At 46.2% G+C, this 27,260-nt stretch overlaps 2 protein-coding genes across 11 annotated transcripts in view; both read right to left on the bottom strand.

Moving 5' to 3' along the window:
* The window catches only part of STRIP2 (striatin interacting protein 2), a 39,355-nt gene extending 22,747 nt beyond the window's left edge, over positions 1-16,608 (bottom strand). Inside the window, exons 1-12 of the mRNA XM_033099291.1 lie at positions 16,436-16,608; positions 11,483-11,552; positions 8,326-8,400; positions 7,274-7,408; positions 5,816-5,936; positions 4,958-5,026; positions 4,652-4,758; positions 3,708-3,835; positions 2,640-2,843; positions 1,184-1,419; positions 859-924; positions 136-199 (exon numbers count right to left, since the gene is read on the bottom strand). Of these exons, the coding sequence (XP_032955182.1) occupies positions 136-199; positions 859-924; positions 1,184-1,419; positions 2,640-2,843; positions 3,708-3,835; positions 4,652-4,758; positions 4,958-5,026; positions 5,816-5,936; positions 7,274-7,408; positions 8,326-8,400; positions 11,483-11,552; positions 16,436-16,570 (1,410 nt within the window). The 5' untranslated portion in view covers positions 16,571-16,608. The remainder of the gene's footprint in view (positions 1-135; positions 200-858; positions 925-1,183; positions 1,420-2,639; positions 2,844-3,707; positions 3,836-4,651; positions 4,759-4,957; positions 5,027-5,815; positions 5,937-7,273; positions 7,409-8,325; positions 8,401-11,482; positions 11,553-16,435) is intronic.
* Positions 16,609-20,214: 3,606 nt separating this feature from the next.
* Positions 20,215-27,260, bottom strand: part of AHCYL2 (adenosylhomocysteinase like 2) — a 137,745-nt gene continuing 130,699 nt past the window's right edge. For 8 of the 10 annotated variants that reach the window (XM_033098745.1, XM_033098743.1, XM_033098747.1 and 5 more), the window contains 4 exons: positions 25,563-25,631; positions 25,392-25,470; positions 23,633-23,753; positions 20,215-23,240 (listed from right to left, as the gene is read on the bottom strand). In XM_033098745.1, coding sequence (XP_032954636.1) covers positions 23,234-23,240; positions 23,633-23,753; positions 25,392-25,470; positions 25,563-25,631 — 276 coding nt within the window. In that variant the 3' untranslated portion in view covers positions 20,215-23,233. The remainder of the gene's footprint in view (positions 23,241-23,632; positions 23,754-25,391; positions 25,471-25,562; positions 25,632-27,260) is intronic. The other 2 variants (XM_033098746.1, XM_033098749.1) reach the window with 2 other exon arrangements.

The following is a 27,260-nucleotide window of genomic DNA, read 5'->3' on the forward strand; positions in this document are numbered from 1 at the left end:
GCCAAAACGCCTTCAGGTAAATGCAGAATAATAGGTTCAGCATGTGCCTGGTGGAAGAGCCTAACCCAGTACCAGGACCTGGTAGTCCAGCTTGGCTGGATGGCTCCCTACCCCTGAAGAGCCCCCGCCAGTCACCTGTTTTAGGGTCTTCACACTTTCGTGGATGGGCCTGGGTAATCCAACCAAGGTATCTGTGTCCCTGTGAAATGCAAGACACACCAGATCATATGCTTCAAACGTATGGAGAAATTCCCAAACCCCTGGAGTCAGGTGGACCCTGCCACTTTCATCATCTGGTACTCGGGATCTTTCTTTGCCAGCTGCCGGGTCCCCCATCATTGCTTTAGGACGCAAAAAGAATGGTACACAGAAGAGTTCCTGAAAAATGAGGATTTTTGTGTAGTCTCTTGGGGACTCACTTTGTCTGGAAGTGGTGAGTTCCTCCTTAAAAGGGCATGTAGCCCAGTGACACTTTTGACAGTGAAACACCAATAACAATGCCTTCTCAGGTTTTGCAGAGGACTGGCTCTGTTCTGACCATGTCTCTTCTTCACAGACTTGTGGCCCATTAGAGTAGGAAGGGCCCCTAGGGACGATCTAATCCCACACTCTTATGAGGAAATTGAAGTCCAAGAGGGAAATCACTTGTTGCTCAAGGCATCACACCGGCTAAAAGCAAAGTAAGTTCTTCTAGGAAACTGGAAGGAAGAAATTCCATGGAAAGAACCCAAGGTAGTCCCTGGGAGTTGCTCATGGCCTAGTGGCTCTAGGTTGCATTGTGACTATGGGCGAAATCTCTCATTCCGAGCCACCCGCGCCTCTGGCCGCCTATAGCCATTCGGACCATCAGTCACTTACTGTCCCAGAGTGAATCCGATGAACTTGTTCCTGCTTAGCTCCAAGAAGTGCTCAATGTCCTTCTGCCTGAGAGGACAGTGGAGAGGTGAACCCCAGAGAAGGGAAGAAAAGCAAACCTTGAGAGAGAGAACCTTTCTGGGTTCCTACCCCTCCAATTGGAGCCCTGGAGCGGGGGGGAAGAGAGTAGCTAACAGAGGGAGCTTCAAACCGAGGCGTTCTGACCCCCAGCCCAGCTTATTGAGCCTTGAATACACAGACCACTCCACCCCGGGTCTTCAGTGATTAAAAACCCAAAGCTCTGGGTACCTAGTGCTATCAAACCTACCTGACTTTTGGGGCCCAGGGTAGGCCCTTGGGGAAAGCCACCCGCTCAGCAGAGAGGGGTGCCTGCGAGGGCGGAGGTGGCACCAGAGGGTCCTGTTCTAGCAGGTCTAACTCTCCATCCAAGGTTCGTTCTCCATCCCCAGCAGACTCCTCTTCTTCCTCTGTGGTTGGTTCCTCGGTCTTAAAGAGATCTCTCTCATTGTAGATGTCCAGGCTGTCCTGCTTAGTGAGGAGTTGCTGCGGGGAGAGGGGGGAGGTGTGCAGAGAGATCTCACGCTGGGCATCCTTGGCGGAGCCCATCCCCTTCCCACAGGCTGCCAGACGACAAGTGTCATGTAGTAAGAACCCAGCTCTTGTGAGAGTATCCCTTTTCCACCTCAACCCTATTATTCCCACCAGGCCCAATCCCAGGACAAGCAGCTCTCAGACAACCATGCCAACAGCCAGGAACAGAGCATAGATAATCCCGAAGTCAGAATTACTTAGCGTTCAGAAAGCACTGATGCCTTTTTTTTTGCTAGCACTTTCTTTCCTAATTATGCTCTGCTTAGGTGAACATTCAATTAGTTTGCCTTCTGTGAGCATACACCAGCTGGCTGGCTGAGGAAGAGGAGGACAGAAGCTGCTGCTAGGCAGAGGGAAGCGAGTTTGGAATTTTAAATGTTGTCACAGAAAGAAAAAGATTGGACAGAAATAGGCCAAAAAGTTAACAGTCATTGCCTCTGGTTGTTAAGATTGTGGGTGATTTTTTTTTCTCTTCTTCTCATTTTATATTTGTTCCAAATATTCTACAATGAGTAAGCATTACTTTACAAAACAAAAATTAAAGGTTAAAAAATTACACTGCAGATAATGTAGGCTAGATAACGGAGCGTGACTGTCTGGTCCTGAAATTTGTAGTTGGCAAATCAGGCAGATGAGTTCAATGGAGCACGGTCAGGTCTCAGTGCAACTTGCCATTTTGACCTTTCCAGAACTGCAGACTATACCGAGAACCCTAACCTGTCATCTCCCACATGTAAGCCTCTGATCCCAGGGCCTGACAAGAACATGGTTGGCTTAGAGTAAACCTTGCTGCTGAGAAAACGGGGAAGGCACCGGGATTTTCTGGGAGCTCTGTTCAGATGCCCTGGGCCCCTATCCCCAGGATTAGAGCCTAAGCCAGCTCTTGGTCAGGATGCTAAGGAGCCCCAGGCACTGAGATCCAGGCCAATGACCTTGTAGCAAGACATGGATCTATAACGTGATATCACAAGGTGACATCATGACAGCTCAGGCGTCTGCCCATGCTGGGGTATGGAGGCCAAAGTATTGAGTCCGAGGCTTCAGATTGGTCACATGGCCAATGGGTGGGATGAGCCAGGTCATTTACTGTCCTTCCCTACCACATCCAGAGTAGCTTAGAATCCTGAATTTTGGCCAACTAGTGTCACGCCACTGTTGGCTTTAGTCCATACCCTTCGAGAACCACGGCGGCCTCGCAGCTTGGAGGGTGGTGGTGCCAGCTGAGACTCCCCCAGGTCGAGTGTGTAAGAGGGCGGGGAAGCAGCACGCATGCTCTTCACCACCTGTATGCTGTCCTCAGCCAGTGGCGGCAGGCCCAGGTCTGCTCGCTTCTGTATTTTGAGAGCTTGCAGATGCTCAAATCCACCGAGGGTAAACTGAGGGATAAAGAGGAAAGGGGCAGAGGAGAGAGAGGAAGGGAGGGAAGTCAGAGAGAGCCAGGTCAGGCAGGCATGGATGCAGAGGAAGAGCCAAACCTCCAGTCCCCCTCGGATACCCTCCTTAGTTAGGAAGTAATAAAAGGAAGGAGCACATGTGGTTACTATCCCACTGTGAGGAGCTCAGAAGTCAGGATAAAGCATTATTTACTGACCCAGGGCTGGAAATCTCACCAGAAACAAGGAAAGGGACTTCTAGGGGCCTCCATTGAACAAACAGGAAAATGTACCTCCCCCTTTAAGGAACACATCCAGATGCTACAACCCCCAGAGCCACTCAATTTCCTCTGCAGTCAAGAAGCAGTTTAGTTTCCCCTTGAGGCCTGCCCTGGACGGTTCAGCAAGTGCTGTGGGGTGGGAGTCGGAGATGGGGGAGCAGGGTGGGTAATGAGCAACAAAACTACAACCATATACTTACAAAGACTTCATTTATTTTAAAGCAATCCTCTATCTGGAGGGAGGGCAGGCACTAATCCCCACATTTTACAGCTAGAGAAACTGAGGCACAGAGGTGCCCAAGGTTCCTCAGTAGGAGCAGAGGCCAGATCTCCAGTTGTTAGGCTGCGCTCTTCCCACAAAACATCAGCTGTATCAGGGCAAGGTGCAATGATGCCCCAACTCAGTGAAACAGATAACCTGCTCTGACACAGCACATAGGGTTCTCTAGGACAGCACTGTTAACCTCCGTTGGCTAAGAGCTGCCCTGTTCTGCCGGGCTCCTGCCTCGGAATCAGACTAGAAGAAATTGAGGTGGCCGAGGGCTGCCGATCTGCTGAGATGGGAGGGGGAAACTGAGTCACTCACCATGACCACCTTCCAGAGCAGAAGCAGGACCTTCTTTATGGGGAAGTGGGGAGCCAGGCCGCTGCAGAACTTGGTAACCATGGAGAAAAGCAGAAGTGCAAAAGGTTCCTCACTATGCATGGAGAAGCCTGGGGTGTGGAGAGAGGCAAGTGAGAAGGTGAGGAGGAGGTAACGGAAACCCGGCCCGGGACCCTGATTCTGGACACACCGAGGAAGGCACTCACCACCCCTAAAGCATCTGAGTGTTTGGTCCTGAGAAGGCGACTACAGACCCCCAGAGGGAAGCTCCTCAGGGCAGAAAGGGAGGCCGCTGAGGTAAAATGGCTCAGCTCCCGCAGGCTGGGGTGGATGCCAACCTGGGAGTAATAGTAATAAAGATGTGGCCTTCTGGCCGAAGGACCCACGGGCATTTCGTGGATCACAGCCCACTTTCCCACATCAATGAATATAGTTTTTAATAGAGTTAGGATAGGTTTTCATATCGTATCCCTGTCTGAGGACAATACCAGCTTACATTTGAACAGAGTTCCGTTTTCAAGGTGAATTCAACTCATTGTTTTCACGTGGGATTTGTGTGGAATGGGAGAGGGATGCCTGCCCCCATTTATAACCAAGGAAATTAAGGCACAGAGAAGACATAGGACTGGTCCTACTTCACAGATACAGGGCAAATCAAGCCAGGCCCTCATGCCTGCTGTGCAGTATCTCTGCCCTAAAAGAAAGGATGTTAATTCTAAAAAAAAAGAAGAAGAAGAGGAGGAGGAGGAGGAGGAGGAGGAGGAAGAAGAAGGAGAAGGAGAAAAAGGAGAAGGAGAAGAAGGAGAAGAAGGAGAAGAAGGAGAAGAAGAAGGAAACAGAAAGGCTGCCTGTCTCTTAGGCAGATGCTATGCTTCCCCTGCACCATCAGCAGCCATCCCCACCCTTCCTCAGGCGCCACTTCTTACTCAGTTCAGTGCGGAAGGTCTCCCGGGCTCTCCTCCACCCGCAGGAGTCTGTCTCTCGCTCCAGGCGAATATTTTCCACCATCAGGTACATGACACTCAGCAGCACCCTGGGGTTATCGAAGGGTCACAAGAGGCGCCCAGGGCAGCTCCAGCCTACAGTCAGAGACCTCAGGGATGGTCTCTGTGGGAGCCCAACCCCCTGGAATTAGCAGCTTCTACTGGTTTGGGTGCACCCGGGATTTGGGTGAAGGGTAACCCATTGGTAATCGCGACTCCCCATTCCAACCCCAAGGCAGCCCCACTCACCGGAGCTCTGTGCTATCCGCGATGGAGATGGCTGGTTTCCGAAGAGCACTGCTACAGGCCTGGCTGTTGCTGCCACAGGAAGGAGGGAGAAAGTGAGAACCCAGAAGCCTCTTTACTCACTGTGTTCCCACTGATCACACACGCAAACGTGAGCACCTGCCATTCCCTGGCTATGTAGCTCTAAAGAAATTGGTCTAAGGTAAAGGAGCCCATAGCATTCCTTGGCCAGCTCCACAAACCCTTATCTGTGGTGAAGATGGGCCAGGGCAGGGTCTGTGATATTCACTCCTGTTATTACCCCCACTGTGCCTAGTGCTGTGCTGGACACAGAATAGATGCTAAGCAATACCTGATGAACAATAAACAGAGTTCACCTTATCTAAAACTCCTGGGTGATGGACGTGAGACAAAACGAGGTGTCACTACAGTGGTAGCAGCAGATAAGGCCACCTCCAGAGCCATAACCCATGAGGGAAAGAACTGGGCACAGCTACAGGAATTGGCCCTGTCCCTCTTGGGTCATGTTTTCAGCTAGAACAGTTTTGTTCATGGGTTCCAGAGTTAGGCTAAGCTGAGAAGATGTCTGGATAAAAATGCAACTCACGCAAGGTAGGCAGGCCCTTGAAGCCCAGGATTGAAGGATTGAAGCTGTAAGTGGGGCAGAAGCAGCTGATGAGACCAGCCTCAGGGAGGAGGACAGAATATCAGAGAGCCTGGCTAAAGGGAGGGGACCTCAGTGTGAGCTTTGGACTGGGGTGAGAACAGACCCAGCTCCCCACAGAGGTCTCTATAGTAAGGGAACCAGCGAAGGACATGACACCCTTCGAGGGGAGGCCAGCCCTCCCCCAAGCTTCTCACTCGATTTCCATGTGGAGTAGCTCCAGGAAGGCCGAGAAGGTCCCCATCTGATAGAGCAGGAAGCAGTTGTACCTGGACCAGTGTAGCACGTCGACCTCTGAGTCACATTCCCCAAAAGTGCCTAGAGGATCAGATAGTGCCATAGGAGTTGAGGGGGAGGGGGTATCCCAGTTCTTTCCACCCTGCCCCATGATCTTAGGACTATCTTCCAACACCCTGCCCAACAATTAGGCTGACAAAGGTAGGGCCAGGGCCCCCTAGAACTTCCCGGAATGAGGCAGGGATGAGGAGAGGCAGACTCCGGGCTTGGGTTCAATGTGCTCATCAATGGCCTGTCTTAAGTTTGAATGCCCTGAGAAGCAGCTCCAGGTGAGAATTCAAATGCAAGTAGTTTATTTGGGAGTGGATCCCAGGAACCATCTGTAGAGAAGTGGGGGCGTGAGATAGGGAAGAGAAGGCAGCCACGAACTCAATCCCACGTGGGGGGAGGCTCTGAGAAACAGTATAAAACAGACAACTCAGAATCATCCTACCCAAGAGGCAGGAGGGTTATTCATCCTCTGACTCTGGTCAGTCATTGACGAGGGCTGCTGGACCAGGGGAGCATGTTAATTCCCTAGCGCTCCTGGCTGCCCTATGTGGGCTGCAGAGAAAGCCCTCAGGCACAGAGAGGGACATACTGGCAGCTGGAAGCCGGCCATCGCACCAGACCCAGGAGACGTGGGTAGGCTACTGTCTTCCCTTGTTTGCTACCGTCTTCCCTTCACCCAGTTTCCACTCTTTCCTCTCCATTTATGATTCTTACATGTTAGCTCCCAAGTCATTGGTTCTGCCAACGGTCCTCTTATTCATATTTATGATCTCAGGGCTTATTTTTACTACTCCAGCTAGGCTGTCTCATTTCTCTTTCCAACACCTGGGTAATAGGTCTCTTCTGGGAAGCTTTCCTCAATTAATCTCGTTGAATTCTGATCATCTCCAAATACAGCATCCACCCTGCTACTCTGTTAGCTTGAACCTTCTAAATGCCAATGAGAAACAAGGCAGAGGGTCCACGTGTGCATTTGTGGCGTGCCCTTGCCTCCCCTCGGAGTTGGGGCCAGGGAACAGCTGTTAAAGAGGCCTCCATGCTCGGCTGGTGGCACACCGTCAGCTCTGGCCACGCTGACCCTCTTGCCTGTCTCCAAATACAATTACATTGCAAGTGAAGGAAAAAGGACCCATGGAAATCCTGGGACGCCCGGTGAGAAACAGGTCGATTCCAAGGGATCCAGAACAGAACCTACCACCTCCTCATCTGCTTCGTAAGAACCAGGTTACTCCCAGAACATGACAAGATCTGCCCTTGAAAGGCAGGGACCTTGCTTTCCTAGCATGACTTGTCTTATCCTCATCCTGATAACACCATTTCTCTCTCTCGTCCCCACCCCTCTGAAGTGGGCAAAGGTGGCTGCTCACCTTGGGCCAGGTAGAGAACAGCCCGGGCCCCCTTCAGTCGCCTCTCCCTGCTGACCACCTCCAGCCGGTCCAGGAGTCCCATCACGTAGGCCTTCTGGGCATCTTCCTCCAACTCCAGCCACTCCTTGCCCTGCACTGGGAACAGAAGGCCACACAGAGCCAGTGGCAGTGGCTGCCTCCCCTTCCGGAAAAGCTCCTGACAGCATAGCTACCTCTGACCTCACCCACCTACAAATTCTTCTCTTCAAAAGCTTTCCTTATTTAGCTGAGAAAAAATAAGGGATGGGAAAAGGTAAGGACCCAGAATGTTCTGGCCTGAACCCACTCTGCAGTCTCATCTGCCCCCCACCCCCCAGCCCATACTGTCTGATCTCTTTGCCTTTCTTGAGGAGTTCCCTCTGTCTTCCGACAACAGGCAATTCCTAGTCACCATTACAGATCAGTTGCAAATTGCCTCTTTCCCACTAATGCTTCAGCCAGCTCTTTTCACTCCTCTTGTGACACTTACCATTTTCCTCTTGGCTTTAGCTAGTGTGGGGACATACACATCTCCCCTTTGTTACCAGACTATAATCTTTTTGAAGTTACTGCAAATTCATCTTCACCCCTGCCTCTTGCATTTCTGGCACAAAACGGGTACTCACCACACATTTGTTAAGTTGAAAATTGAATTGTCACTGACCGAGTAAGGGAACGGAGGTCCGAGAGGAGCAGTGTGGGCACGTGAAATAATAATTAAATGCTATTGAGAGTCCAGGAGTAGCAGGCTGGGCACAGGGTTCTACCAGGTGGCACCAGCCCAGCCCAGCCCCACCTCTCCTCCCTCTATCAGAGAAAGGGACCCAGCTCAGACTTCTCTCGTTTCCACGCTATGGCCTCTCCACTTGACATATAGGAAACTCTGTGTACCATGTGGGAGAAGGGATAGAGAAGTTGTATGGCTATGGAGAGGCTGCAAAAGGATCATACTTTGTTTTAGGCTCTTTCTAGATCAGGCTGGGGATAGCATGGAGGGAAAAAGCAGGTCTCTATGAATAAGGATCTGGGATCACCTTGAGTCTTGAAATCTTCTTCAAAGCACCTCCTGTTAGTGGTGAATTCCAGGTTTTCAGTGTAGCTGTACAATTCTGTGGCAGGAAAGATAGGACAGAGTCACAAACATTTGTCAGACCCTTCTAGAAGGGTCTGGAGTGGAGAGGGTGGTATGAAAGAGCTACAGCTTCCAACACATTCCTGTGTCCAATTCAATGCAGAGCCAGCTTCCTCCCTTTTGGAGCAGTTAAAAATAGCCACTTGTGTCCCTGGGTGATTAAACTATCAAACCTGTCCTCCTCCTGCCAGCTGGCTGCTACAGCGGAGAAGGCAGGCGTCTACATTTGGTGAGGGCCAGGAGCAGGGTGGGGGCCGAGAGGGCTTCGTGTCATCACTCCCGTTTCTTAGGGCTGCACCCTCTCCTGTTTGTTAACCCAGACTGGGATTACCCTGTCTCTAGGGAAGAGGAGAGCAACCTAACTCTTGAAATTTATAGGCACGATCTTGTGCAATTCAAGAAGCCGGAGTGACGGCTGGAGAATATGCGTGACATGGCTCTTTGGGGTTGGAGCCAGTTCATTCTCTCCCTGCCGAGTTTCCTCGAAGGGTATAGAAGTTTAAGTTCCTGCCCACAGCCACCCAGGCAGAGGCAGCACCAAACCATGCAGAAGCAGCGACAGTTGCCAAAGGGCTGCCCGTGCCCAAGCAGGGCAGCTAACTTCGCTGACAGTAGTTCCTCAATCTGAAACACAGAGAGCTTATGAGAAATAAAAATGCCCTTTCTTACACACACACTCCAGCACATTATACCAGTGCCCTCCTCTTACAGAGGATGAAGAGAACTCAACAGGTGATAAAACCGATTTCCTCAACACTCTCTTCCCTAACGGAGACCCTTGCTGGACACTGAACTCGGTCACAGATATTATAATTGACAAAGCAAGAGAAATTCACTTATGTGTCAGTCAGCTGTCTAATGGTGGAGAAGCACCTTGTCTGGGAGCCAGGGCTTTTGAGTCCTGAGTCCCCAAAACCCTGCAGTGACCAGAAGAAAGACCCATCTCTGAATCTTAAATTCTTCAGTCACTAGTGGGATATACACTTTTTAAGAGTAGAGCACAAAGCCAGTAAGAAAACGGAACAAGGCTCTTAGGTACTAATCTTTGGTTTTATTTTATTTTTAAATTTTAGATCATGAACTGTCACATACAGGTAAATATAGAATACATGTAAAACACCTGTGTATCTTCCACCCAGAATAAACACGTATTAACACTTATCATGTTTGCTTCAGACATCTAAAGTTCCCTCTTCCTCCCCAGTCTATCTTATCCCCTCTCTAGAGGTAACCAGTAAAATGAAATTGGTGTGTAAAATGAGTAAAATGAAATATGCTTCACATGCCTATTTTTATTCTTTTACTACATATGTATATGCCTGTAAACATATGATATCATTCTGTTTGAAAAGTTTTTATACAAGCAGTATCATGTTGTGTATTTTTTCGTAGAAACTTTTTTTTTATGTCTTTCAATAGTTTTTTACAAGAAAAACTGAATACATCCATTCGCTTAATTGACATTGCACTAAATCAAGGGTGCAACTAGACTTCTAGAAACATCTTTTAGACTCTTGTGTTTATGCAGTTTGATGCATGTATAAATTATTTTGTCACTGCTTCTTTCCCCTTCAACATTATATTTTTAACATTTATTGATATTGAAACATATTGATATAGATCAATTATTTTAATGGCTGTATATTGATACACCTTAGGTTATTCATTCCCCTACTAAGTTGTTTTCAATTCTTCACAATGGCTGCAATAAACATCTTTGTACATGTTTTCTTGTGCCCAAGTGGTTTTTTAAAGTGTACGTCTAGAATCATTGGGTCATAATATGTGTGCATCTTCAGCTTTGCTAGATCTGACCAAACTGCTTTCCAATTTTATACTCTGCACCCTCATTCCAAGCAGCATATAAAAGTACTCATTCCTCTGGACCCTCACCAACCCCAGGCTTTTAAGTTTTGCAATCTGATGAATGTCAAAGAATCTCTCATTATTTTAACTTGCTTTTCCCCATTTACTAATGTAGTTGAACATCTTTTCATATATTTATAGCCCATATGGTTTTCTATTCTATAAATTACTATTCATATTCTTTGACCACTTCTCTAATGGATTTTCCTCTTTTTTTCTCTCTCCTCTTCTTTCTCGTTCACTCCCTAGCTCTCTCCCTACACACACACACACACACACACACACACACACACACACACACATATTCTGGATTCTAATCTTTTGTTGGTTATTAAACTAGCTCTCTATTTCTGTCACTCATAACAAAATTTATTCCTTGTGCTTATTCACAAGAACTTCTTTAAAAACATTTGTCTCTTTTCTTTGAAAAAGCATGTCTCAAAGCGTCACTTCCATGTGACAGAATATTTAACTTTCACACCATCTCCACCCAAAGCTCACTTATTAATAACTGGCATTTACAGCACGTGTAACATGGACGCCCTTAATGTGAGGAGATCACATTTAGCCTGAGCTAAAAATCCAGAAAGAGAGAAGCAGCCCAGCACTGAGAGAAGACTGGGGCACTTTCCTCCATCAGAGACATCCTAGCAGCGCTCCACTGTGATAGATATAAGTGACATGCACAACCTTGCACATCTGGCCAGTTGTCTATAGAGCTTTTCTTCAGACGTTGCTGAGATTTATTTAAGGGGCGGGTGTTAGGGGAAGGGGGGCAAGATAGAGGTAGAAAAGGAGAAATGGAATGGGATAGAGAAGGAGAGGGTGGCAGAAAAAAAGGGGGTATGCAAAGTTATGGGTGGCTATGGGAAGAGAAAGAGAGGAGAAATGGGAGAAGGTGGAGAGAAAACATTTGAGAGTGTCCCAGAAGAGAATAAAGAAGGGTGAGCAGAAAAGTGATAGAATGAAAGAATGGAGAATACCAAAGCCAAGGGAAAATTCACAGAAAGAAATGTGGATGTGAACAAAGAGCTATTTACCGCTGGAGAGTGGGGAGAAGAGGGAATGTGGAGAACAGCCTTTGTTCTACAGCCACTTGTTGAGAACAGACAAGCTACCAAGGTCGATGACAAGCCCCTTCCCTCTCCCTCCTGGGCATTCCTCCCCCCTCTACAGACCCACCTAACTCATACCTGATAGCTCTGCTGCATGCCCATCTGCGTCCCCATATTCAAATTCCAGAGTGGGGCAATCCACTGAGCCCTGTAATGGAGAAATCTTTGTGGTAACTTGGGGAAAGTGTTGACAAAAGGAGATCATACCCTAATTTCATCCTCTTCCTCTCGTGGAGGCCAAGGTTAGACCAGGGAGGCAGCTAGGAGAGTCCCATCTGTGCCTTTCATCCAAGATGTAACCTTCTACACGCCAAAACTTGAGGCTCAGTGCAGGGTGGGGCTGAAGATTCCTATATAGCATCAGAAACTCTGGGTGAAGGGCCAGGAACAGATATAAAAGCTACAATGTCCATATCTGATCTACATAACTACAAATCAGACGAGCAGCTAGCTGATCTCTAGAAAAACGAGATAGACAAAAACAAAAGAGGTGAACTGAATTCTAACTTCAGCTATCATTAACCCATTGTAAAATTTTGGGCAAATCTCATTGTGGGGATCATAGCTTTTCATCTGTAAAAAGAGGTCCTTCAGCTCTAATGTTCCATAACTTTAGGATTGTCAAATAAGGTAGCATTTCTACTCCAAAAGTTGTATTAAAGGCTAGATTTTTCTATGATATTATATGCATACATTTATAATCTCATTTAAAAATATTTTTAATATAATCCCCTAACCTCTTTAAACATTTTGGGGTATTTTCTACCTGTGTGTGTGTGTGTGTGTGTATGTGTGTGTGTGTATTTTTTAAATATTAAATCTTAGCTGTGACATACTCTGTCACATATTGTGTGAACTTGAGCAAGTTACTTAAGCGTAAGCTCTCTTTTCTCAGTGTGGTATAAAAAAATATATTTGGTCTTTGCCCCAGTTCCTGACACAGAACTCCTAAATCTTTGGAATTTTCTGAGTGGTAGGAGTGTCTGTTATTCATTAGGAGCCTTGTCAACCATATTGGAGTTTATGCTAATGAGGCGACTCACCATTGGGTCCTTAGAGAGTTTCAGAGGGGCTGGCCCCACCTCCTGGGAGGGGAGGAGGCTGGAGATTGAGTCCAATCAGGTGGCCAACGGCTTAATACAAACACCCTGACAGAATGAGGTTTGGGCACACCAGTGTGCTAGGAGGTGCTGCCCCTGCGAGGACACGAGGACTCGGGAGCTCTACCCTACCCCATCCCCATCCCTTGTCCTAAGCCCCTCTTCAATGGGCGCTCCTGACTTGTATCCTTTATAATAAAATTGTAATCAAAAGTTATAGTGCTTTTCTGAGTTCTGTGAGTCCTTCTAGCGAACTATCAAACCTGAGGAGGGCATCATGGTAATGAATCCCTGAATTTGTCATTCAGGTAGCCTGGGGGCTCCACTTGTGGCAGGGGTCTGAAATGGGGCAGTCTTGGGGAACTGAGCCCTTAACTTGTGGGGACTGAACTAACTACTGGTCGTGTCAGAAATGGAATTGAATTGGTGTCAGGGAATTGTTGGAAAATGACATGCTTAATTTTATCATCTGTAAAATGAGGATAATTCTTAGTGTCATTGTAAGGACTAAATGAGCTCATGTAGGAAAAACACTTAGCACATCACCCAGCACTTGATAGAACTATGTAGGCGGTTACTATACTTAGAATTTTACTCTACTTACAATTTTAATATTATATTATAAAGGCATTTTTCTCATATTATTCTGGCTATCACTTTAAACAGTTAAGTGGAAAGACATCTGTTTGTTTATTTAACCAGTTCTCTACTGTTGAACATTTAGTTTTTGATTTTTCTTTACTATATGCATGAAGCTGTAATAAGATTAAATTTTTTTTCATATTTAGGATCTTTCCTGAGGATAGATTCTTATAAAGGAAGGTAATGCATCAAACCCTATGAATATTTATATGGCTTTTTGTACATGACAAGTTGTTTTTTAAAACCACTTTATCAATTTACATTGCCTATAAGGCAAATCATGTTTAAATCCACGATAGCAAGAATTTTCAAACTTTTGCATTACAGAGACCAGTAAGAAAAAAAGGTGGAGGGGGGGAATGACATAAGGTTGTGGATGTTTTATTCTGGTAAGTACAGACTCAAAAAATCTTTTAAAAAATATATTTCAAAAAAGAAAGAACAGTTTAATACCCCCAAAATGGGAAGGACACACTATCAGAATAAAAGAATCATTAAAAAGCAGTGTTCTTCAAACCTTTTTTGACTGTAAATCACAGTATAAATAAATTTCACATCATGTCCCAATACACACACACACACACACACACACACACACACACACACAAACAAAGTTAAACAAAATATATTTACCATTACTGTATGTGATGCACTGATGTTTTCTATTATTCTATTTCTTAAAAAAACGGTCTCAACTCACAGGTTACCCGCTACAGTTTGAAAAACACTGTTCTCTGAGTGAGCACACAATGTGTATTATAGAAATGTACACTTGAAACCTATGTAATTTTACTAACCGTTGTCACCCAATAAATTTAATAAAAAAAGAAAAACACTGTTTTAAATTGCATACATCCTTTACATTTAATGTACTGAACTATATTTTATGAAAAACTCACTTTAATGCCCTGAATTTTCCTCATTTTGCCACAAACTTTGTCAAGGACTTTGGGAACCAATTAAACCAGGGAATCTGGCTGGTAGAGGCCTGAGGTGAACTTAGTAGGTTAAGGATCTGTTTATTAAGCAAACAATTATTCTGTAGCTTCATTTTTAGCTTGGAAGTTCATACACTAAGGCATTGGGAGAGAATAGGTCAAGAGTGCTGTCCAAGGAGCCTCTCTTGACTGGTGCCAACAGTAATTCTCTAGAAGCCCTAGAGAGGAAAGAAAACCATCTCCCCTGAGGACGATCTTTCCCCAGGAAAGCAAAAGGAGGGCGGGAAGGAAAAGCAGATAGGCATCTGAGCCTGGCACCTGAGTATTGTGGTAACAGGGGATGCACTGACAGGTAGAAGCAGCTCTCCTGCTGCAGAGCAAGGTGGAGGAAAGCTAATCTTTCCAGCCAACCTTTCAGCAGGCACTGAGCCCAGAGAGAGAGGATCACTGCAGTTGTTCATTTCCAAGCATGAAAAGTGCAGCTGCAGACAATCAGGAGGTAAACTGCGATGCAGGTGGAAAGCTCTGAGTCTCCAGATACTGACCTCACTGGCAAGGTCAAGTACGTAGGTGCCTTTTCCTGAAGGCAGACTTGATAGGTAGGCACAAGGCCTCCGACCTCAAGAGGAGTTTTAATTCCCCCATAGAACATCTCATTCTGAAATTATTTTATTTACTTGCGTATTGCCTCTCTCTCCACCCCCCACTAGAACATTAGCTCCACAGGTCAAAGACCTTATCTTGTTCATCATTGTATCCCTAGCACCTAAAACAGTGCTGTGCGTATAGAAAGTCTCAATAATTGCTGAATTAATGAATGACTCATCCTCCCAATAAAACATCTGAGCAAGAACAATGTCTCTAGGGGGGAAGGAGGCACAGGGTCCCCTAAAAGGCCAGCTGGTCCCCTGCCTGATCTAGCAGGAAGGAGGGCTGAGTTATGCCTCTGAAAGGTGGTATGATTTGGAGCCAGTCTTTTCACCTCCTCCACTTCTCTTTTTAAAAATGGTGTGGATTCCTACTCGTCTGTATCAAAATGGAAAGCACACATGAAATCCCTTTGGAAACTGTGAAATACTATTCAAATGGTAAACCCTGGACTGGGAAGCCGAAGACCTGGCCTCTAGTACCAGCTCTGCCCCTTGATGATGGTGATGACGATACAGGAAGTCCTAAGAGCTACTCTGCACTGACCCATTACCTGCACTGTGCCTGCGCCGAATTAAACATTTTACATTCAATTATCTCTCTTAGACTTTATCACAACCTCCTGAGGCAGATAATGTTAACCTCATTTTACAGATGAAGAAACTGGAGCTTCTAGAGGTTTGGCAATTTGCCAAATGCCATCCAGAGAGTAAATGGTAGGGCTGGGATTCAAAACCTGGTGGGCTGACTCCAAAGCTTGGTGCTCCTGGCCACTATGCCAGATGTACGGTCTTGGGCCAGTCACTTCGGTCTCTTTTACTTCTGGAAAAGACAGGGTTAAACCCAGCTGATCTTCAAGACACCTTACATTTTTGTGGTCTATTTTCCTGGTCCCCCGTCAGATCCAGTTCTACTCTGGACGAGCTGATGGAGACTGGCTGGATGAGGGGGTGGAGGAGTGATGATAATCCGCTCCTTTCATCCTCCTGGTTAGGATTTCTTTTCAGAAGAGGAAGCCACCCGAACACTCATACTCCTATCTGTGGGTTTGCTTCCTGGGACACTTCCATCCACTCGCTCCAGTCCTGCCCCCGCCTGATCCTATCTCATTAACCCTTGCAGGTGGGGGTCCTGATGTCGGTGGAAGGGGCTCCCTAAAGCGCCTGCCAGCCCTGGGGGACGGGGTAGGAGGGAGCGGGGAGGGCAGAAGGCGCGCGGCACAGCTGGATCGGCTGGGGGAGCCTTAGGGTGGGAGAGCGGCTGCCCCCCACGCACGCCCCTCTTCACTGCGGCGGAGCTCCGGCCTCCCACCCCTCAGGCCAGTCAGTCAATCTCCCCGCGCTGGTTTCCTCCTCGGGAAATCGAAGATACCAATTCCCACTTCAAGGAGCTGCAGCGACTAGTGGGATAAATATTTGACAAGTATCTGGTACGCTCGCTGTGGAGCTATAGCTTGCGCCCCCGGAGCGGAGGCCAGAAGGCTAGAAAGCCCCAGACCCGCCGCAGGAGACGGGTGCAGAGCGGTCAGGGGCTGCACAGCCCAGAGTCCAGACGGCGGACTCCGCAGGCGCCCGCTCCCAGGGGCAACCCGGGGCGCGCCCGGGGGTCCAGGCGGGGAGGGAGACGGGGCCAAATCACCTCAGCCACCGCTTCCCGCCTGCCGGCGCCTCCCGGCCCCTGTTTAAGCTCTCCGGGCTCCTCACCTCCGACTCCCGCCGCTGGCTTCTGAATGCTTCTCGGCCCTTAGGCGCCGCCTGCTTCCCTTTGCCGCCGCCGTTGCCGTTGCCGTTGCCATTGGCGGGCTGACTCCCGGCCCCCGATGCCGCAGGGTCCTCCATGCCACTCTGGTCAGCGGCTCCCTTCAGCTGCTCAGCGCTCTCTGCCCGGGGCGACCCTGCCGCCCCGCGCCGCCAGCTAAGCCCCGCCCCCTCCACGGTTATTGGCTGCAGTCGCCTCCCGCAGCCCCGCCCCGCGGCACGATTGGCTGTTCGACCACTCGGAGCGAGACTTGGAGGAGGTGGGGGCTCATTCAAGGGATTTTTTTTCCTGGTCTTTTTTTTTTTTCAGTCCTGCGGCGTTGCTGGTAGCAGTAGACTCCCGAGTTGGCTCCCAGCTCCACCTTCCGAATTCTGGGCCTCTGCTTTTCACTCGGTGTCCCTCAGCATTCAACCCCTCCCAAATAAAGACTAGACCTTTTGTGGGGAGCTCTGTCTCTCCCTCCTGCTCCACTGCAGTCACCGTTTCCCCATTACCACAGACCTCTGCCCTCGAATCCCGGCTCCTGCAAGTGTCCCGAATCCTGCTTCCGTCGCAGGGGAGGGATGGCACTGCCGGGGGGCCAGGGACACCTGAGGAAAGGAGGGACTCGCCCTCACAGAAAGCGGAGATTTCTGTAGAGAACTCATCCCTCAGGAGTGAAGTTTGGTTGGGAGACTAGGGGTTGAGGGGGAAGGTGGGGACGTTTTACTTCGCTGAAACTGCTAGTGCCTTTCAAGGCTGCTCCCGGTCATCTGCTTTTTTCTGCGGAAGTGGGCACCTTCCTCATGGTGTGAGCTAGGGAATAGATGTTGAATGGAGAGCACGCCCCCGTCCCCACCTGCTCCTCAGTCCTTTTCTTCATTCTTCTAAGATCCTTCTTAAGGGCTCAGTGTTACCTGGGGCGAACGAGGCTGTGTGACCTGCCCACTCAGAATTTATCTAAAAAGCAGTAAATGTTTAGGCTGTCTAGGTTGGTAACAGTAACCCTAAACAAGTAGCCTGAGGGGAATCCTGGGACCTGCGGGGATTGAACTGCCACTTTGTTCCAGGCATTGCACCAGGCACTTTCTAGGTATATCACACCTCTCGCCCCTAGGTTGCGGAAGAATCGTTGTTGCTGATGAGGAAACCGGGAGGTACTCCTTGCAGTTCTCAAGGTATCATGTTCCGTCTTGTCTCAGTGTCTTCCACATGCCCTATTTTCTCCCTCTGGAAGAAACTTTCTGTTCTAATCTTGACTGACTTCTATTCTTCTTTAAAATTCTATTTAGTCATCACCTCCTCCTCCAGAAAGCCTTCCTTTTGACCCTCTTCAACCCACTCAGGCTGTGTTGGTGTCAAGCCAAGTCTGCCTGGATCCAAAATCCTTGTATTTCCTATGACATTCCCAAAGTAAGGAGCCAAAAGGAATGACTCCCCCTTGTTATGTCTTAGGTACAACTCTGTCCCTTTCTTAACCGTGTCTCTCCCTCACACTTTCCTCTGCTAGTCAGTGACAGATCAAGGCAGAGTTGAGAGAGCAGGCACTCCTTGGAGCTTTCTGAGTTTCTTTCTCTCCTGGGTCTTCCACATCTCTTTACTGTACCCTCCCAGCATTTTGGCTTTCCTACCTCTCTTAGCCCAACCTGGATCTAAGCTCCTTGAGAGTAGGGCCAAGTTTTGTTCATTTTCGAATGCCTCATTTATGTATGTTTAACACAGGGTTTCTATACTATTAACTGAAAAATTATTGGTTGTGGGGGGTTGTGCCTTGCATTGTGGGAGGTTTAACAGAATCCCTGGCCTCTCCTCACTAGTTACCAATAGTACCCTTCCCCTAGTGTGACAATCAAAAATGTCTCCAGATATTGCAAAATGTCCCCAGGGATTGAGACCCACTGGTTTAACAGAATTGAATTGATAAGAATTTCCAAGAAAGTCCCTGGCTCAAGGCCTAAACTATTTGATTTTGGAATGTTTTCAGGGTATAATTTGTTAAACTCTTATTAAAGATTCATACTCTGCTTTAAAATTCACAACCTACACCTAGCTCATCACTGCTTCAGTGTGGTGAACCTGCCCCAGCACAGCCCATTGTGGTTTCTTAATAAAAGAATTATTCTACCTACCCTCTTCCCAATCTCCCCTCCTAAGCAGCCAGAGTTCTAGGAGTGACAGACCCAGAACTTCATGTTCCCTTTTGTGAGCCTAGTCAATCAGCAGGATCCCCAACAGTGGTGGCGAACAGGAGTGGTTATTTTTGAGGCTTTGCTCCTTTTCCAGCCTACCCCTGGGGCAAAGGGAGCTGAGTGATCTTCAGTTGGGAATAGGATTAAGGACAGCTCTCAGGTCCTGCACTAGCAGTTTCAGCGAAGTAAAACTATGTACAACTGTTTGCTGAGCCTAGAGCTCCATCTGGCTCTACTTTCAGAGACGGGATTTGAAAAATTGGTGCTAAGGAGATTGCAAAGAATCAACATGAGAGACCTCAACCATTATTTTTTCTACACCCAGTGGAATGGGAGACAGTAAAGATCAGACATCTATCTGATCATTGTAGGCCAATGTTCAGAGGAGGCCGACGTTGTCATAAAGGAGGAAGATATCCGGAAACAATTCTTGGAAGAAGTGACAAGAAAGCACAGATTAACTGAAAACTTTGAAACTACAGGCCATGGAGTTGGCACACACTCAATTTCTTTTCGCTTATTTGTCAACAAAGAAGTGACAGTTAGCAGTACCACTGACCACAGAGATACCCATAAATATACCTGGGAGCTAATTAGGGCTGGTCTACAAGTTTTTCCATCTTGCAGAGATGGCTCCAGTGCTGAGTTATTTTTAAACCTACACTACCACTTTCCCTTATCCCAAAACTCAAGATTTCCTGAGGCTGCTGGCAGAGGGCTGAAGGTATAAATCGAACCAAACATACCCCTTTCCCCATATAATCACTCCACTCTAATCCACGGTCAGATATGTGATTAAATAGGTAACTCCTGGCACTGAGAAAGCTTAAAAATAAGATGAAGGAAGTCTTCAAATATCTAGTTTTTTAGGATATCGGGCAGCCAGAATAAAGCAGAAAAAGGATAGAACACCCTCCTTTCCTCATCAAGGACATGGGTGGGGGCAATAAGAAAACATCTTGGAAACAGGTTGTAGAACTAGTTCAAGATGTCAACTAAAGTAACTGGCTGTCAGTAAGCTACTTGAAAATGGCTACTCTACTGGTAGTTGAGAAAGAACAGGCAGTTGGATTCATGCTCTGGTTACCGAGTTAGTCGGGCAAAACCTGACTTAGAGACAAATCTCTGCTAGATTCAGGTCTTTCTTCCTTTTGGTTGGATGTTGTCAGGTCCTGGGTGGCAGAGTTGTTTGGTCCCAAACGGTGGGATGCTAGCTTCTTCTGTACTCTCTAGCAAAGGGCAATACCTCTCCATGAGAGGGCTTGGGGAACCTAGAAACAGGCTTTAGTTTCTCTGCCGTAAGCCCATATTTCTCAACTCCCCGGGGTGGTAGTGCTGAGAAAGCAGGTTCTGTATACACATAACTGGGGGTCACGGTGATATTTATTCGTGAAATAAGGGACTCTTACAAGGCTGAGGCCAAACATGTCTATTGGTAACTCCTGCAACTTTTCACATCCTTGCCCTACAGTCGCCTCTCTAGCCTGTTGCTCTGAAACCTTTCTCATCTCTGAATTCCTAGTTCACAGAAGCAAGGAATACTCTCAAGACAGGGATGCATTTTAAGAATATTTTATTTATCTTTTGAGATTACATCGTCATTATTGCTGATCTAATACAATCACTTAGACATAACGATTTCCAAGAGCCTCTCAGAAATGGTGATCCTTAAGAGGTTTTATTTCCTTTCAGTAAGATGACAATGAGAACTAGATGATTATTTTATATAGTATATATATGTATATATGTATGTATATATAGTTTAGAACTTGTCCACATATAATTTGCTGGTGTTGCCTATTTTCTTTCCATAATTTTCCTTTATTAAAAAAAGCTTAATGCAACAATGCATTTTGATTTCTTTTTTAAAACCATGACAAAGTTAATTTTGAAAAAAAAATCCACGGGAGCAGCAATTTCAGATCTGTTCAGAGAAAAGACAAGCAGCAAAAAAGCTTTGCAGGAGTATGTGGCCATGGGGAGCCTTGCTCACATGGGAGGGAAGAATGAAGAGGTAGGAGGGCAAAAGGAAGGTAGAGCAGATAACTTTTTTTTTTAATAATGAGAAAAAGAAAACAATGGTTCCATTAGAAAGGCACAAAAAGACCTTGAAAACTAGCACAAATTCATCATAGGGAAAATGGTAAAGCCAGGGCCACAAAGAGATAATTGGACTTATTTCCCATGCTTCCAGATACCTAGGATGCATCTAAGGTGAGAGCTTGAGAGAAGAAGACATATTTGTTCTGATTCCAAGGGTTAGAGGAAATAATGATCAAATGCCAATACTAAGGTAGAACCCAAATACTCAGGAAGCCTGGGCCTCCTTGTTCTTAATGGTTGATGATACAGGGTTCCCAGAAAGAAAGAAGTCATCCAAAACGCAGAGGCAAATACCTCACCATGGGCAGCAACAATGGCAACCTAATCTAGAAGCCTAGTGGGGCTCCTCTTTCATTTGGAGTTGGTCTCTTCACGATAGCGAAGCAGACATGACAGGATGAGAACATAGTAAGCTCCAAGGGGAGCCGGGCTTTGCAGAGAAACAGCAGGTTACGATTTCTGGCCTAAAAGATAAGAGCCTCGAGTCCAGATATTGCCGAATGGAATCCGCTCTGGATATAATATGAGGTACAAAGATCTGAATCTTTTGTAAAAGGGATCCAATTAATTAATTAAAATAATGAGAACTGGGTAGGCAAATGGAAAAATTAAATGGTTTGGTGGAATTTTCAGCATTTATGATCTCATGAAAGAGTATCACCATGTATGTGGCCTTTTTCTGCTTGGTAAGACACGTGGCCTCTGAGGAACCAGACTCTACAGGCTGAGCCTATATACTATTTAATGAGGCAAACAACCATTTACCTAAGGTCCACCTCCCTACCCCCAAAAGGAAAGTCACTTTCAGACTAGCTCTGAAGGTAGATGTGAAGACCAGGGTTAAGTTGGAGAAGGTAGAGGTTGGACAGGAGAATTAGAGGGAGAAGGTTACAGTGATCCTGGGTGGTCTGGTGCTTTCTTGAGTCACTTTGGTCTCGAGACTTTGAGGCAGACCAGTATAGGAAAAACATGGGGAAACAAAAAACCTGACAGTATAATTACGGTTGTCAGAGGGAAAAGGGACTCATTTCATTCAAAATTCATAGGGCCACTCTAGACTTTATTCTTAGAAACAATCTTGTTCCAATGGAACTCATAAGACCAACAGGTCAGTCTCCAAAATGAACCAAACTCTTAGGTGGAACATAAAATTTCACGCTGCTCACATTACTAATTTTTTTGTAATGTTGGAGTTACTCAAGAAATGACCTCTGAAATACAGAATGCTAAGATGGAAGAGGCCAGAACATAAAGATATCCCAACAGAGAAGAAAGACCATAGGCCAAACTGCAGAGACATTAGATCTCAGTTTCATCGATGGCAATGGCCAAAGAGATGAATGTCTGATGAGGTTCAAAACAGTCAAACTAGCTTTGATTATCTGGACAGTTTACAGTGTCATCTCTGTATAGCTTAGCCAGTTAAGCTGCAAAGCCCTTCCCAGGACACAAATAAATATATTCTGCTTCTTTAGGGTGTCAAGCTGTGCGCCTGAAAGACCTGTCCCATTTACGAAGCTCTACACCACAAATCCTTTGGAAAGTATGCCTTTCTCTGCTCAGTTTCAGAAGTAGTATTAGGCAATAAGAGGAATTTTCAGGAGGCAATGTTTCACAACAAGCCCTACTTTTCTGAGACAGTGCCAATTTGGAGGGAGCTTCCTGGGAAATTATCCAGTTAAATGACAAGGAAGTAAAACTATGGGCCCCATTGTGTCTCGTCCCCTCCTGAACAGAGGTAAGTTGGGTTAGAAAGACGGCAAAACAAATGTCTGACAAACATCAGAGATGCTGAGGAAATAACAGAGGCACATTCCTCTTGGAACCAAAAAGTGTTAAAATGGACATAAATATTCAAGGAAAAGAAAGGAGTCCTGGGTAAAGAAGGAGATCCCAGTACGCACAGGCACGGCTGAGTTCTTGGTATAGTTTGACAAAGCCATAATACTCCTTCCTTCTAGTCATTTTACAAAGAAGGCAGTGACAGTGATGGTCAAGGCCGGGAACCTAGGCCATATTAATTCAGTGGCTTCCAAAAGGCCTTACCAGGGGATGGGCCCAAGCTGGTCCTGAAGGCAGCTCCTGAAAATTTATTCCCCAAACCCCAGGGAACAAGGAGTGTGGAATCCCTGGACTAACTCCTGAGCCTGGACAAGAGAAAAATGACCACTGCTGAGGACTCTGAGCCAATGGAGAACAATGCAAAAGGTGCACTGGGAAGGGTTACCCCTTCTTTCCTTCCTCAGCCTGTCCTCTGCGGCTCTGACTGCCCTCCGGGCAGTAACCACACTTTGGGCCAAGGTGACAGGCACAGGATTCTAGAGTTTAATAAATAAATAACCTAACATACATGGTGAGCACGGCAGGCGGCTGATTGGAGAAGCAGCTTGCTAGGTTCTTTCCCATATAGGAGTGGGGTAAAGACTTGGAGTACTATTCCTTAAAACTTCTTCTGGCTTGAGTTACAGGAACTTAATACCTGGAGGGAAAAAGAAAGATGAGATGTGATGTTATCAGCTGTGGGGATGCTGGGACATGAGAGCCCGCCTAAAGGTACAGCAGGGAGGCAGGACTTTCTGGAGTGTGGGGTGAGGGTGGATAATGATGGTGCCTCTTCAGATCAGTGAAAAAGGTCAGTAGTTTTCCATGAAGAGGTGAAAATCATCAGGATGAAATGGAGAAAGGCAAACTCAGGAAAAGGAACACTATTTAATATCTGCTGGCCTCAGAGTCCTTTGGGGGTGACAGTGAAGGGGAGTGGGTTTATTTTTCTGAGTTCATGTAAACATGGTGATGGATGCAAAGACCAATTCCAGTGCAGAAAGGTCTTCACTACCCAGGCTTCCCTGTTTTCTGGGGGCCCCACGGCACCTGTAGTAGTTAGGCTTGAACGGTCCATTCTTGTTGAGTCCCAGATACTTGGCCTGTTCATCTGTCAGCTCTGTCAGGTGGGCATCAAAGGTGGGCAGGTGTAGGCTGGCCACGTACTCATCTGGAACAGACCACAGAAGCCTTGGCATAAGCATTCATCCTGTTGTCTAGCTGTTCCCTCCAGGCTAGGCCTTAAAAAGTTGGAAGAAGCCTTCTAATTCTTGGAGCTGAATGAAAAATGCTCAACTTTTTCTCACTGGCCCTCAGTTCTAAGGAATGATTGCATGAGCTTCAAGCCCTGTGCTTTTCAAAGCCATATAACCTTTCTTCCTTACAAGCTGCTTCAGCCTTGAACTTTCCTTCTCCCCAGAAAGTGTGAGGGACAAATGAAAGAAGCAACAGGCCTTAGGGTCTAAAAGAAAAGATGGGATAGTGGGAGGATTAAAAATGGGAAGCTCCAACTTTAGTTCTGCCTTGAGTATGATACTTTCAGTCACTCAGAAAAACTAACATCTGGGAAATCAGAAAGGAATGACTAAGAATGATAACAGATTGCCTTGCTTTCAGTATGCTGAATTCTCTTATGAGTTTTTGTTTACATTCTCTTACCTGAATACATATTATTTATTCAGAATCTTACGCCATTCCTACATATTTGTTTCGTCTCCCTAACTTCATTATATATTCAGTCAGAATATGGAATATTCTATCTAATTTATATCCTTCCACAATGTCTATTAAACTTCTAACAGTTGCTGTGTATCTAGTGCTAAAGCAAAACAAAACCAGAAGCTGATTTATTCCCTGATCTTTGCCTTGGGAGTTTATAAACACACATACCAGTTCAAGTGCTCGAGGCAGGTTCTTTAAAAATTTAAGACAGTTTAATGTTTCTCTTATATAAAACACCCACATAGGCGCTGGCCCGGTGGCTCAGGTGGTTGGGTTCGATTCCCACACGGGCCAGTGAGCTGCGCCCTCTACAGCTAAGATTGTGAACAATGGCTCTCCCTGGAGCTGGGCAGCTGAGTGCTTCTGTGGGCTACCATATGCTGCCATGAGCGGCCAGCAGCCGTCCGTGAGCGGCTGGCTACCAGCGAGAGCTGCTGTGAGCTGCTGGTTGCAGACGACTATCGACCAACTGCCTCAGCTGGGGGGAGCGCAAGGCTCATAATACCAGCATTGGCCAGGGAGCCGTGCCCTACACAACTAGACTGAGAAACAACAGCTTGAACCGGAGTAGGCAGGGGAGGCGGAAGAAGGGGGGGAAAACAAAACAAAAAAAACCCACCCACATAACTAAACTGTTAACAGAAGCTGCTTAGAATCTTTCCCTTTGGCCTGAAACAATGGGGTGAGAGTTAGATGGTGTAGCATGAAAGTCTTCTTGGTCTGGGAAAAGTTTGGTAGGGGCTACCTAGCAGCCTAGAACTGGAATAAGTCTATTTCTCTTCTCTCTCGGGGGAATTTTTTTCTCTTTTGAGATTCTCGCATACAAGATACTTTAAGAGAGAAAATCCTTAAAATTCACAAGCAGGTAAAATAAATCACAGCAAAGCGTCATGACTTCACTAGTGCAACTCATGTGGAAAATGTGATAAAACAAGTGAGGATGGAACCCAGGAATCCTAGCTCCTACTTTACAAGATCAACATATCTTCTGTTTCTCTCCATGAGAAATATAATTCTCCCAAACTTCGTTTAGCCTCTGACTCTGAACGACTTCGGTAAGGACAGGGAAGGAAGAGCATATGCTTACCCATTTTCTTGGGCAACAGGTAGACATCCTGCTTATAGCGACCCTCAGGAGCATTGTACAGCTCTATCAAGGCAAGAGCCTAGAAAAGCAGAGAGATGGCTGCTGACACGCCATTCACAGCACGTGAACCCTAACGGTTTTGTGACTGCTTTCCCACTCCGGACGCCTTACCTGAGTAGTAGCGGTGATTGAAAGCACAAATGTAGGCACTGTGGAGCAGCTTAGGTTCAGTAGACGGCCCTACACAGCAAGGGTTAAGACACAAACTGGTTAGGACAGAGCCTCTGGCCTTTGAGGAGTGAGGGAAGAGCATGCCTGCCATTTTCCAAATACTTCCCAACGAACATTGCTGGGCAAAAAGCAGGTGTTCAATACATAGAAATTAATTGATTGACATTTAAGTGAAACCACAAAAAATTCTGGATGTTTGATGGAGGTAATAGGTGAAAGATCTCTGGGATGATGTGAAAAGGAATAGAGGTGGTCACATGATAGTGAAGCTTATGTCAAGGAAGGGTATATTCTCTTGAATTTTCTACTTTCTACAGCAGAATATCCTCCTAACCTATCGGCATTCCTTTGAAAGACAGTCCTAAACAATAATCTAGTCAAATTCAGGGGCAATCTCTCCAGGGAGTGAGAGGAGATATTGTTGGATTTAGGAAGCCGTGATAATTTTTGTTCTTCTTCCTCAGTTTGGTTCCCCTGAATTCAAGGACTGCTTTGTATTTTGAGTGGGTGTTTCAGAGACTATAAGAGCTAGAAACTGCCTCCAATGCCATCCTTCCCTGCTTTATTTCCTTGACCACCTTTGTTTGCTCAACCATAGAAACCAAAAACAACTGTGGTACTTGCTTTAGTCACCAAAATTACGACATGAGACCTCCCAGGGCAACTAGAAATAAGTCATCAGACAGTGGGCTGACATCAAAGCAATTAATGAATATTTCACCACCTGCTCCTCCCCTCCTCTCTCCTCCCTGTACAACCCGTTTCTTGTGAAGAAATAATTCAGTCCCGTTACAGATGCCCTAAAGTATTTGAGAAGGTGAGATAAGGTGAGGAAAGGTGAAAAGAACAGGAAGGATACTCAACATAAATTTAGGGGCTCCTAGTGAAGACAGTATATATTTTACATTTTCAAATTCAGTTTCTTTAATTAAAATAAAAAGTATTATTATCCTCCTTGTTATTTTGGTATCTTTCCCTGACGAAGAAAAAATGTCAAGGTAAGAGCAGGGGGCTTCGTTATAGTTGTCAGGAATCTAGGACTAAGGAAGAGAAGCTTTCAGGAAAGGAAACATGTCCAAATTTTGACAAAGAAGGCTAAGTAAAATGCAAGTCAAGAGTAAGTCTGAGCTAGAAGAAGCCAGGAGAGGAAACTATCAATCACACAACCCGTATATAGCTGGGTGTCTACTACATGTCTGGCTCAATTCAGGGAAATGGACACTCAAAAACAGGGACTCTGTCAGCAAACACATGATCTTCCCAGAGTTTGCCTAAGATAGTCTTAGTTATAGTCAGGAATCTTTGTGCTTACTGATTAAACCATCCCACAAATGACATTATCTCTTTGTAAGCATCACTCAAAGTGGCAGTGGTTCTATCTGCTAATTTCTTTCTCAGTAATAGTCATTATCTGACTCAACCTGTAGAGTGACACGGAGAGACAGGATAATTGGTGAAAAGTGGTGAACCGAAATAGTTTCTTAATTGCCGAATGAAAAGACCTTTCACAATTAGATGTAAAATCCACTGGTAAAATAGTTTAGCTTGTACTTAAGAGAAATTGAAAGTATGAGAGAACATGAGGAGGAGAGGACCTGGGTATTATTGCATTCTCTCCTGTCAAGGCTAAATCTCTTA

This window comes from Rhinolophus ferrumequinum, chromosome 26 (assembly GCF_004115265.2).
Source record: "Rhinolophus ferrumequinum isolate MPI-CBG mRhiFer1 chromosome 26, mRhiFer1_v1.p, whole genome shotgun sequence".
In the NCBI taxonomy this organism is placed as follows: Eukaryota; Metazoa; Chordata; class Mammalia; order Chiroptera; family Rhinolophidae; genus Rhinolophus; species Rhinolophus ferrumequinum.